Source organism: Leptodactylus fuscus, chromosome 3, assembly GCF_031893055.1.
Source record: "Leptodactylus fuscus isolate aLepFus1 chromosome 3, aLepFus1.hap2, whole genome shotgun sequence".
Lineage (NCBI taxonomy): Eukaryota > Metazoa > Chordata > Amphibia > Anura > Leptodactylidae > Leptodactylus > Leptodactylus fuscus.
In genome coordinates, this window is record NC_134267.1 from 178,046,275 (window position 1) to 178,059,597 (window position 13,323).

The following is a 13,323-nucleotide window of genomic DNA, read 5'->3' on the forward strand; positions in this document are numbered from 1 at the left end:
AGTCATGTGACTTACGTCATACGGCCAATAAATTGTAAACGGTTTTCGCAAACGTCACTGCAGGTCCAAAATGTTGATGAAAGTCCCATGAAATATAAATTGATCAGATAATCCATCAATAAAATGGACCAAGAACATGAAACAAATGTGTCGGAATACTTTGGCGCTATCAAAAAATATAAATAAATTAAAATAAAACATTTTTATATTTAAAAAAAAAAAAAAAATTAGATTTCTGTATATATTACAGGTCCTTTTGCCACATAGGATTTAGCTTTCTTATATAAAACAGGCTAAATGCTAGTGGGCTAAAGGACCTGGTCCCTTAGCCCACTAGGATATAGCCGGCTCTATATAGAACAAGCTAAATCCAAGTGGGCAGAGGGACCAGGTCCTTTAGCCCACTAGGATTTAGACTCTACCCCACCACTATCCCAGATTCCTGTCGCACACTAATGCTGTAACACAAGACTAAAGAAATTCTTGCACAGCCATCACTACAGTCCCATCCACACATCATAGGTAACAGTGACGTCATCTCAGCGCCGCACAGCGCGCTTCTTTCCCTTCTATGTGGCATCGATAGCTCAGGTATCGGCTTCAGGGCTGATTCGCGGCTCGCACACACCTCCTTCCGCTCTCGATTGTTTGGCCTGAAGGGGCTGTAGAGACGCAAGATGGCGGAGAAGATGTCTGGCGGCTCGCAGAGAGCGGGTTCTAAGGTGAGAGCGCGTAGTGGCGGGGAGGGCAGGGCTCGGTGTGAGCGGTGTCACGGTAATGTGCTGAGAGGATTCTGGGCTGTAGTGGAAGCGGCTGTGAGGAGCGTGTGACCGCAGTGTGTGGTGCGCAGGAGCCGCGGCCTGCCCTCATTCTGTGGCCGTCCTCCGGTGTCTGCGGCCTGCTGCTTCTCTTGTCTCTAGTGCCATGAATGATGTTACCGACATGTGGCGGCCTAGTAGGTGCCGGTGTGGAGTACGGGCTGGACAGCGGGGTTACCGGGTATATGTCACTGTGAGGTGGGAGCTGCAGTGTAGGACTGCGGCCATGGAGACCGTGTAGTCAGTGGTCATGCTGGTCCTGGCTAAGGGTGGCCTTATTGGTAACTTTCCCCCGGGTTGTGGTTGTCGTGGCCTTGGTTGGGGTTCCTCCGTTCTGCCTGAGGGGTCGGAAAGACTTCCATGGCTGTATCTACACAGGAAAGCAAAATCCACCACATTTACCATAACAGCAACGTGGACAGGACTTCAGTGAATTTCATGCACACCATGCATAACACTGCACAGAGGGAAGTCATCTATGGTGCAAATGGCATTTATGTTGTGGAGTTTCACTACAGATTTCACCATTGGCAATACATAAGATCATATACACAATTTGGTGCAGTTTGTGTTATAGTAGGTACTGTTAGTCATCTGGCCATCCCATAAATGACTGTTGTACATGAGGAATGTGTAATGAGGGTTTTCAATTCCGGACCATTTGCGGACACATTATATTCATTGTGGCCTCTTACACCACCAGATATTTTATCCATGGTGTGCCGGGCCGCAACCATTGTCCACAATTTATAGGACATGTCCGTAATGGCCGTGAATTGCGGCACTGCACGGACTCGCCCATAGAACTCAATGGGCAAGTGCGGCAGGACACGGACATCTGCGGAGCCTATGTTGCCGATCAGCAACTTGCGGACTGTACATTCAATACGGTTGTGTAAGACCAGCCTAAGGGGTCTCGCACCACCACTTTACAGCTACCATAATATAGTCAGGCAGTTGATGTCCTCCTGCATTTGCCAAGTGATTTGTCCATCAGACCACCAGAAAAGGAAGCTTGGTTCTTCACTCCACAGAACACATCAGTACTACTCCAGAGTTCATTGCTGGCTTGCTTTACTCCACTCTATCTATGCAGCTCCTCGGATATGGAAGCCCATGCTACACAGTTATTGTGCTGATGTTGAGGATAGAGGATATTTGGAAGTCTGTAGGTAGTGAATAAGCAGAGTGTCGGTGACCTTGCTGGCCTTTACCCCTCCGCTCTGAAATGTTATGCGGTTGGCCACTTTATGGCTGTGTTGCTGTGGTTTTTAAACACTTCTACTTTTCATTTATACCATTCACAACTGGTCATGGAATATCAAGCAGGGAAGAAATATCATGAACTGACACTGTTACAATGATAGCATCCATTTACAGTAGCACAATGACATTCATTGAAATCCTTTGAACAAATGTATATAAGGGCAGACGGCCTGGCAAAGTGCTGAATTTTATATACCTGTGACAGTGGAACTGAATGTGTCCTTGTAAATGTTCTCCCTATACTAGTAATATAATATGTTATAATAATAATCTACTGTACAGTACATAAGGCATTCTACTAATGCCTGTACTGGGTCATGTGACTTCCAGTGGCTACATGAAGGTTAGATATTATGTAATGCGTAGAGAGACTAGATGACATTGTTTCCATGGTTCTAGATTCCTATAATATACAGGTAACATTGACTCCTCTTGTTTTGAGAAGTGAAGTACACTGGTGTCTTCTGTGACCAGGGTAAACAGTTTGCTTTCCTCTTCTCCAGGGCTATTTCTGTCTGTCATGGAGCAGTTTCCGCTTACAGTCGTGTCGTAACTCTTGGACTTTTCTTGTTTGTATTGGTCTGTAGAGCTGAATATTATGTAACGCTCCACCTGATGGAGTCTCTAAGTTTAGAACATATTGAATGGACCAATAGATGACAAGTCTAACACTTATGTATTTGTAAGATGGCCAAAAAGAGAGGCTTTATTCACACATACAGGAAAAACGACCATGTAACGGCTGTCATACAGCACAAACACATTGGGGTTTGTGTACCAAAGTCTAGTGCGCAATTCATGGGAAAAAAGTAGCAATAATTTAAACGTCTTTCATTTTGAGCCACAACACTTTTCTTCACAGATCAGATTTATTACCATTCCTGCCAGTTTTCTGGTGTAGACGATGCCAACAAGGAGCTGATGAAGATTTCTGTTATGGCCCCCTGACTCCAGATGATGTGTGCACATTTTCTCTTTAAAGTTATGTTTTACCACGTGGGAATAGTATTCAAATCCTAGATTTGGATACCTTCGCTCCCATAGGAATGCATGGGAGCTGCTGATTGCGAAGGGGTTAAGCGCAGGCCGGCTTCAATGCATTTTTATGGGAGCGAGGTATTCGAAACTAGGATTCAAATACTATTCGCTCAACATTACATGGGACGTTAGGACCTTAAAGTCCAGCTGATGCCCACTTACATACTTTTTAACCCCTTGTGGGCATTTTTTTTCCTATTTGATTGTCTATTTAAAGAGAACCCACTTTCAGAACCTTACCTATGTTAGATCATGTTTGTAAAGTTTCTTTTTAAAAGAACTTTTACTGACCTCTTTTTTTTTTTTTTTTTCCTTTTTAAATCTAGGGAGTCTGTCAGCAGGAAAATCAGTATCTGGCCAATGACTGCTACACTACACTTTCCAAAGAAGCCTGTCTTAGCCTGCATTGCAGCTCCGCTTTCATGAATATAAGTGTTTTAATCTTATGAAAATTAGCTGGAAAAGGTTTTAGGTTGCTTCTCCTGCCAGGGCTTCACCGTCTGCTCTAGATAACCAACATCTTTGGAAAGTGTAGAAGCACTGCAAGGTACTGTTATTAGTCCGATACCGATTTTTTTTTTCCCTGTTAACACTCTCTTTTTAAGGTTAATTTTACGCTTGATTTTTTTTTTTTTGGCAGTGATTTCTACTATATTTTTATTAACAAATGTTGGCTATCTCCTGTGAAATTCTCTACTTCCTTTCATTAGGGATATGGAGGGGGGAGCTCTTGTATAATACAGGGAAACTTGAGGCAGAGGATCACATCAAACAGTTATATCTCGGCCACGATAAAACCTAGAACATTGCTTCTGGTTCAGTTATTTTATTAGATTTCATATACAAAATAATCATGGAGGTATAACAAAACATTACAAAGTAGAATAGCATGATCCAAGGTACAGCATATAAGGCAATGGATCAATATCTATTTGTAAGATGCTGACATCCTAAACTATGAAAGCTGTAAGTTATATCGATCCTATGAGTAGCAATATAACAAAGGAGACATTGTCATTGGCATCCATTGTTGTTCTGTAGGCTATCAATGGGTAGAAACTGCACATAAAAAAGTAACAAAGAACTCAAAAGTGTTCATAGGGCCAAGACGGATACAAACCCTATTATGAAAAAAAAAGAGGTATGCGTTCTCCCATTGGTCACAAGGATATATATATATATATATATATATATATATATATATATATATATATATATATATATATTAATGGATTCCTAGCTTGTCCAAATACCTCTAGGACCAGATGTCCCCAGAGTGCCTTAGAACTCTCTCATAACTGTTTATCTCCCTGCTCAAAGGGGGAGCTTGCAAAAGAAACATCACAGCATCACATGACCTCATGTGGAAGTGATTTATTACATGTGATTTCATCAGAGTGAAGAGCAGGGAGCTGCTTAATGGGAAATGTAGTTTTTTTTTTCCTTCATAGATTCACAAGTAACAGTGATACAAGGAGTCTCAAGTAAAATAAAACCAAGAAAAGGCTACACAAGGGAACAGAGAGTGCAGATCATTTTTGAAAGCTGGATAACCCTTTTAAGATTGCATCTGTGCTGCAGTAACCGCCAGAAATCCCATATCCATATCCCGGATCCCATAATAGCCTATGGGGTCTGCCTGTGTCCAATGGTGTTATAGCAGTCAGGCTCTCTGTTCAGACCCGAATGATGGAGAACCAGGGGCAGGTGCGAACCTAGTCTTAGCTCAGCGATTGAAGGTGGTACTGTCGTGTCACTAATAACCAAGCTAGTATAGAACAGTGCTTCTGACCGTGAGCAACTCCTTATAATTACAGAACTGTCATCTTGATGCCATTTGAAAGCTGAGAATCTCTTCTTGTATGTGACACCACTGGTTTGTCTTAAAATGCCCAAAATATAACTGCAGGCACTGACTCCAGTCTCAACTTTTGTACATTTTATGAGAGCTCGTACACCTAGTGACAGTAGTAGAGAAACAAAGGAAAGGATAAAGAATGATCCCCTTGGTGTATGTAGTGGTTGTAAGCACTGGACAATGTATTCTTTGCTTCATCTACATGCACATGTTCTTGTTACCTCTGTGATGCTGCACTTGTCTAAACCTATAGGCTTTTATACATGAGTGCTAAAAGATTTATGAGCTCAGCCGTCCATATACTATATACCTGTGTAGTTTGTCACATTGGTGATAGTCCATTGTCTGTGTAATATTCCATAAAGGGTGCGTCTTTTATTGTATCCAGTCACAGTTTATGTGTAATAGACATTACATGCTTGTAGTCATAACCTCCATAGGATACCTTTTATGGAATTCTAATTGAGCGCTGGACTTCCTCCAATTAATGTACTATAGATGTAGATTGTAGAAATAGTTAATTTGTTACAGACTCACATTGGAATAGAAATGTCATTCTGCTCAAGGGGTTTTTGTTTTTCACTTTTTACCGTTTAGCTGCTGAGTACAAAGACATTCAGAGACTTTAGACCTGCTGCTTGAGTACCCTGTATACAGATCTCCTGCTGATCTTTGTTCATAATGTGCGCATTATGTTTAGTACTTGAGTGGGAAGTGAACCCAGGTCCGTTGTGATTATATTCTCTTCCTTCTAATGCAGATCATACATGGAAACAGCAGAAATCACATAACTAGGAACAAGCAACTTATGGGGGCGTCACTTTAGTCGTTCCAAATATCTGCAGGAAACAAGATGTTGTTCGGTTCAAGACTAGACAAATCTCAGAAACCGGTTTCTCGATATCTCTAGGAATGTTCTAATGACCCTTAAAGGGGTTGTACTAAGATTGAGGTTTATCACCTGATTATTAGATAGATGGGGGTTCTGACTGCTGGAGCCCCATGTATCACCATGATGGGAGTCCCATGTCCCCTATATAAATGTATAGGCACCGGACCGGATGTCCTGTAGCTTCATTTAGAGTCTATGAGATTATCTGAAAAGTATTGTTGTACTTTACTATTTTCAGCCATCCCATAGACTTAAAGCAGGTGATACACCATTATTACATTGATGCAGGGAAATGTTTCAATGTATTTGTTTAGTAGCCACATCATAAGAATGCCTGTACATAATTGTTAGGGGGAAAAAAAGTTCACCACAAGCTGGGACTTTTTATTTTTTCATTTGAGAGCTCTGAAGTCCACACATATTGGTTGGGCAATATACAAATGTGAACATACGCTATATGAACAAAAGTATTACACAGACAGGAGCTTCCCTGCTGCTAAACAGCTTCCACTCTTCTGGTTTTCTACAAGATTTTGGAGTATGTCTGTGGGGAACTTTTGCCAATATATGCTGAAGAGCATTTTTGAGGTGACACCGATGTTGGGTCAGAGGGCCTGGTTCACAATATTCCTTCTAGTTCATTCCAAAGGTGATCAGTGGGATTGAGAAGGACAATCAAACATTCCCAGTAATATCTGTATGGATCTTGCTTTGTGTGTACAATTGTGTAAAATGTCTTGAGATACTAAGGCACAAGGATTTTCCAATTCTAGAACTAAGGGGTTTAGGCCAACCCCTGAAAACCACCCCCTTAGCATTCTATCTCCTGCATCAAACTTTACAGCCTGCACAATTCAGTGAAGTAGGTAACATTCTCCTTCTCCTGGCTTTCATCAATCTCGGACTTTTCCATCAGACTACCTGATAGAGAATGGTGAATCTCCACTCCACAGAACACGTTTCCGCTGCTTTAGTCCCGTGGCGAGGTGCTGTACTCTGCTCCATTCATGGCACTAATGAGAAATAGCCAGCAATCTGCTTCTAACAGCCCCAGCACTGAGTGCGGCTATGACCACAGGACCCTAAAGGAAAAATGTCTGGCTAGGTGCTGGATTTTATACAACTATCACAGGGAATAAGAGGTGTGTCCCTGTGCCTTATGTCCAGGTACTATATTAAAACACAAACTAAAGATAGTTACCCTACATAAACCCTTATACTTTACACTGCTGTGTTTTGTAGATGCCCCATATGATAGGAAATCTGTAGTTTAGAAAGCAATCTCCATATCGGTTAGTAGCAGTGACTGCAGTCTCAGCAGTGTCTCCTGCAATGCCAGAGAACCTGCTGAGATTGTAACAAAACATTAAACATAAGCTTATGATATTGAGGTTCTGCAACTCGAACTCAAACAAATCCTGCCCGGGATGAAGCTGAAGTTACTAGGATGTGAAAAAAGCTTTTGGCTGGATGTGACAGGGACTCTGCCAATAACCTAGTGTGTATGGGACATCCTGACTGCCTGCAACCTCTGTCATTGGGTGCTCAGAGATCTCTGTTCAAGGATATGAAAAAAGTGTATTTCATCGGACAGACCTTAAGTCTAATGCCCCACAGTGCAGAAAGCCAGCATTTTTGCTGCAGATATTGCTGTGGGATTTTGAGTGCATTTTACAGAAGGGAAAAGTCTAAGCTTCCTTTTATATTTTCCATTTCTTTTCATGCCACTCCCTATTTTGGCTTAAAATTAACCATAGCAAAATCTGTAACAACAAAAACCATGGGGCTTAGTCTGAAAGAGAACCTAGCATGTTGGAAACGTGGTGTGATCTGCAGGCATCGTGTTATAAAGTAGCAAGAGCTGAGCACATCAATCCAGTTTTTGAGGAAAGGTGCAGAATATCTTGTTATTCATTAAGATCTCTGCTCTTTCTGTCCAGTGGACAGACCTACTAAAGCGGTCCTATCATTCAATCACAATTTTTTTCTCATTAACACGTAGGAATAGCCTTAAGAAAGTCTATTCTTCTACCTTTCGTTGTCTTCTCTGCACTGCCGTTCCGTAGGAATCCCGGTTTATGTCGGTATGTAAATGAGTTCTCTCGGGCCTAGGGCAAGCCGACTGCGCATGCCCGCTGGCCATGAGAAAATGGTCGCTTGCAATACTGCCATTTTTCTTGTGGCAGCTATATGTATGCTCATGGAAAACTGTCTGTAGTTGTAAAAGTGCCCAATGCACTCCTTAGCACAGAATGAGCAGAGATCTAAATCTTTCAGGTCCAAAATCTTCCCAGTTAGTTTATTCACATGATTGTTTTAGTTGTGTGTCATCTGTGATTCCTGAAAAAAGTAAGATCGGACATGCAACTCATCCACTAAAGATAACCTGTCGGGTGGATTTGGAACACTAAACCACCCAAAAGTCCTTACAATCTGGGGGTTTAGTGTCCCAAATAGCCCCGTTTTAGATCCATCTGTACCTGCAATGAAAAAATAAAATAAACCTTTATACTTGCCTAGAGGTGAGTCCGATGACTCTCGTTGGACTCCTCTCTGGTGCTCCCGGCTTTGGGGTAGCCCTTTTGCCTACAAACAGCTGTAAGTGTTCTAGCTCCCCTCTGGGATCACCACATTGATATTTCCAGCTTCTGTTTGTGGGTAAATTTGGCTTTAGTACACTTGCTGGTGTGTGATGTGTTTTGGATTGTTTGCAGCATAGAGGTGGCCACACATAAATAAAGATGGGGGGGGGGGGCTAGAGCGGTTTCTCCTATAGTACATTATATATCGTAAACGGTTGCCAATGTTTCCCTTTTATAGCAAAATCTATTTGGTTGTTAGACAAGATGGGGGGGGAGTGTATAATCTCTACTGCCGTTCTCACGTTTTTGGATTCACATTCTAGGGCATTAACAGATGTTCTTTACTTGCAGCAACCTCTATTGGAAAGTAAGCTTAAAGCGTTTAGCATTGGGAAAATGAGTACTGCCAAGAGAACACTAAGCAAGAAGGAGCAAGAGGAGCTTAAAAAGAAGGTGAGACTAACCCTTTAGTTTTATGGCATAAGTTTTGCTAACACTGTTGGGGTGCCCTGTCTCCCTCTGACAAAACCTAGCCATGGGTGCAGAAGGAAGGGGAGCTATAAAGAAAGCATCTATACTTCTTCCTTATTATTCTGTTCAATTCAATCCTGGCTTTGGCTCAAAAAAATGCAACTTTTCAGCAACGTTGGGTCTTAGCCTAATGTGGTTAGTGCAAGCATTCCCTGAAAGGGATTTTCTAGCCCCCAAGTAATCATTCAGGTCAGATACCTGGACCCCACACAGATCAGCTGTTCTGGTGCCAGCAAGCTATGGTTCATTCCCATCCACTCCAGTGGTGGTTCCAGGGAACTGCAGCACCTCTCCTATTACTGGAATAAAGAGAGCCTGGAAAATGATGGAACAGCCAATCTCTGTGCTGCCCGGTGTTGATCACCAGAGACCACATACTGATGACCTAGACCACTGCTTCTCAAAGTGGGTGATAACGCCCCTTGTGGGCACTGGAGGCCTACAGGGGGGCGGTAAAGGGCCCAGAGAAAATTGGGGAGTGTTGAAGCGCTTTAGAGGGGCGATAGCTGATTTGTGTATTTCTAATATTTTAAACTAAAATCCATACCTGCCTACTACACTACATTGATTATTTTGTTCTTATTCCTGCCCTGTTCATCATGGCTTTTGTAGGTAGCCCATGAGCTATCAAATTTGAACAAGTTATTGATAAATGCGATTTGAGCAATCCTGTATGAAGTGGTAGGATTAACGATACTTGTTCCAATTTGTGTGAACGTGGGTTTAGCGCTGTGGCATTGCTGCTAACTTAATAGTTAAATAGTTTGCATGTTACCGAATGCAGTGATTTAAACTGTTTTTGAGTAAATTCTTCCTGATATTAAGAAACTTGTTAAAAATAATCAGATTTACCCTTCACATTAGATTAGTTTTAAAATTTAAATTGAAATGTTTGTTTTAATTTGAATAAGGTTTTCTAACTATTTCTAAAGTTGTGTTTTATTGCTCTCATTAGATCAGCCTCATTTACAATGTAAGTTTGAACTCATACGGCCGCTTTAATTAAAGTAATGATTGAGATTTTTAAAGGGATTCTACCATTAAAAACCTTTTTTCTGTGGATAACACGTCGGAATAGCCTTTAGAAAGGCTATTCGTCTCTTACCTTTAGATGGGATCTCCGCCATGCCGTTCCTTAGAAATATCAGTTTTTACTGGTATGTAAATTAGTTCTCTGGCAGCGATGGAGGCAGGCCCCAGAGCTGAAAATGCGATGAGGGCGTCCCCACTGCTGCCTGAGAACAGGATCCTGCGCCGCCTCTATCTTCTGCTGGATCCTCCCCTTCTTTCTTCGGTGGCGTCACCTCTATTGGCTGACACTAGTAGAGCTGACTGCGCATGCGCGCAATTTGCGGCCTCAGAACTATGGCCGCGCATGCACAGTCGGCTCTACTAGTGTCCCACTGGCAGGAGCCAAGTGCATAGGCGTCCGACGTGACGCCGAAAAAAGACGAAGAAGGAAGGGGAGGATCCAGCTGCAGATAGAGGCGTTGCTGGAGCCCGTTTTCGAGCAGCAGTGGGGATGCCCCCATCGCATTTCCAGCGCTGGGGGACGCCCCCATCGCTGCCAGAGAACTAATTTACATACCGGTAAAAAACGGTATTTCTAAGGAACAGCGCAGCGGAGATCCCATCTAAAGGTAAGAGACGAATAGCCTTTCTAAAGGCTATTCCGACATGTTATCCACAGAAAAAAGATTTTTAATGATAGTATCCCTTTAAGATAAAAAAAAAGTTCAATTTTTTTTTATTGGGGTGCTAGAAAATAATTGAGTCTCTGAGTGGTAGATGCAATAAGTTTGAGAACCTCTGGTATAGACTGTATAATATATTTCTAGAGAAATATTACGGGCAAATGTATGTAAATTGTATAGTGAAGTCAGTAAGGCTGTGCAGAATCAGTCATAGCTGTTACTCAACACATTCCTTTTGGATTGACATCCCTCTCACCAAGGTGATTTCAGTGCAGCTATTGCTCACTTTAAACACCCAGGGGGTTGTCTGAATGGCTGAAAGCATATGTAACATGTTGGAAATGATATTTACACGCACTACAGCAATGAAAGATTCTTTAACTATAAGCGCTTGGGTGAAGATTTGGCTAATTATAAGTTTCCCCTGTGGCCAAAATGGAGCACGTCTGAGTGACGTTTATGCATTTCTACATTAATACACAGCTACAGTGTACCGTATATACTCGAGTATAATCCGACTTTTTCTGCACATTTTTCATGCTGAAAAAGCTCTCTTCGGCTTATACACGAGTCGGGGTCCACGGAGCACAGAAAACTGGAAGGGGGAGGTCCTTTAGTGCTACTGCTCTGTGATTGGCTTGTCATGAGGTCATGTGACTGTGATGTCATCAAAGGTCCTGTAGCCACTGGTATGTAACATCTGCAGATAAGGTGGAGTCTAAATCCTAGTAGCTCCGCCCACACCAGAGTCCGATCACATGGTCATGACGTCATCAGAGGTCCTTTAGCACACTAGGATTTAGCATCTACCCTGCAGAGGAGTGGCCAGGATTCATTGTGTCTTATGGAAGATGTCTGTTGTATGGAGGAGAGGAAGCTACAGTAACGTGACACACACAGGGACTTCCTTTAGTTACTCTGCCTATTAATGTCAGGCATTTGGGGTTATTAATTTAGTTTCAGTAACTCCATATACCTCACATTAATAACTGTTAACCCCATCATGTCCCTCATATTACCTCATGACCCCCAGTGTTTGGGGGTCCCCATGTGGAATCCTCGAACGGATTACCGAACGCAGATGTGAACCAGGCCTTACCCAATGTGTTATTGGTACCAGGAAGGTGAGCTTACAAACACATAAGATCCTCCTATTCTGCTGAAATTGGCAGATTTATTCAAATTTGCTTTCGTGCAAGTGGCCGACATTATAAAGTATTATAAAGTATTCCTTTAGTAAAATAGGGGGTTGCTATCCTTCAGTCTTTACTGTAAATACGAATGCTTCTGATCAGATGAGATGCAGAGTACTACAGCATGACCAAGTGATCCACATCCATTTATATGTACGTATACCCCTTGGAATGGAATTTCAAGTGCCAGTTTCTTGTCCAATTAGATGGACCATCAGATACCTAATACTTACTGGCCCTGACTCTTATTTATGTACAGTTAAATAATTAAAAATAAATTTTACCACCATGGGAAAATCAATGTTCCCTCTCCCTATAATGACTTTTCCTTATATTTGAAAACTAAGGATAGGTTTGCACTATGTTGTTGAACTCTATGGCTGGTCTTACACGGCCATAATGTAAGTCCGCAATTGAGGGTTTTCAATTGCGGACACATTATATTCAATGCGACCTCTTACACCACCGGATATTTTATCATGGTGTGGCCAGGCCGCAACCGTGGTCCACAATTTATAGAACATGTCCGTAATGGCCGTGAATTGCGGCACTGCACGGACTCGCCCATAGAACTCTATGGGCGAGTGCGGCAGTTTACGGGCATCTGCAGTGTCTATGTTGCCGATCAGCAACTTGTGGACTGTAAAATAATTACGGCCGTGTAAGACCAGCCTATGTACAGAACAAATCAGAAGCTCACATAGATGTGAATTCATCACAGAATGCACTCTGATGACAGTCTGATGTGACTCTGAGAGCTGTCCGACTGCATTCTACTCCAAACTGTGCCCTACACCAGATGTACACTTAGTTGTGTGCACAAGGTCTTAATGTCTGCTGCTGTCAGTCATAGGATGACAGCAATGGACATTAACTGGAGAAAAATAACGGACCTAGACGGAGCCCTCCTCTGTAATCCCACTGGGACTAACATAAACAACATGCTATCTGTGGTCATGATTTTTTTACTTTTCTGACTGAAGAAAGATTTGTGCATGCAGTTTTTTCTTCTGTTACAAAAGTAAACAAACATGACGAAAGATAGTCCATCATATTATTTACATTAGTGTCAATGGGAATGGATACCGACAGAGGGAGCCCCTATGTTTGTCTGTTTATAGTTAATGTCCATTATTGTCATCCTATTTCAGATGACTGCAGCGAACATTAAGAACGGTAATGTGAATGCACCTTAAGAATATTAGAACATATATGATTTGTTGAAAGATTATTTACTTTCATTAGTCTTTAGGTACTAACCATCAGTTTCCATTACACAGGAAGATGAAAAAGCTGCTGCGGAGATCTATGAGGAATTCCTCGCTGCATTTGAGGGAGGTGATGCCAGCAAAGTTAAAACATTTGTCAGAGGGGGCATTGTCAACGCCACAAAAGGTATGTATGACGAGACCCACACACTGGTGTATCCCAGTTGAAAAATTTAAGTTATT

At 42.1% G+C, this 13,323-nt stretch overlaps 1 protein-coding gene across 2 annotated transcripts in view; it reads left to right on the forward strand.

The window, feature by feature from the left end:
* The first annotated feature begins 645 nt into the window (after positions 1-645).
* U2SURP (U2 snRNP associated SURP domain containing) overlaps positions 646-13,323 on the forward strand; it is a 60,218-nt gene continuing 47,540 nt past the window's right edge. For both annotated transcript variants that reach the window (XM_075268840.1, XM_075268841.1), the window contains exons 1-3: positions 646-722; positions 8,806-8,907; positions 13,153-13,267. In XM_075268840.1, coding sequence (XP_075124941.1) covers positions 678-722; positions 8,806-8,907; positions 13,153-13,267 — 262 coding nt within the window. In that variant the 5' untranslated portion in view covers positions 646-677. The remainder of the gene's footprint in view (positions 723-8,805; positions 8,908-13,152; positions 13,268-13,323) is intronic.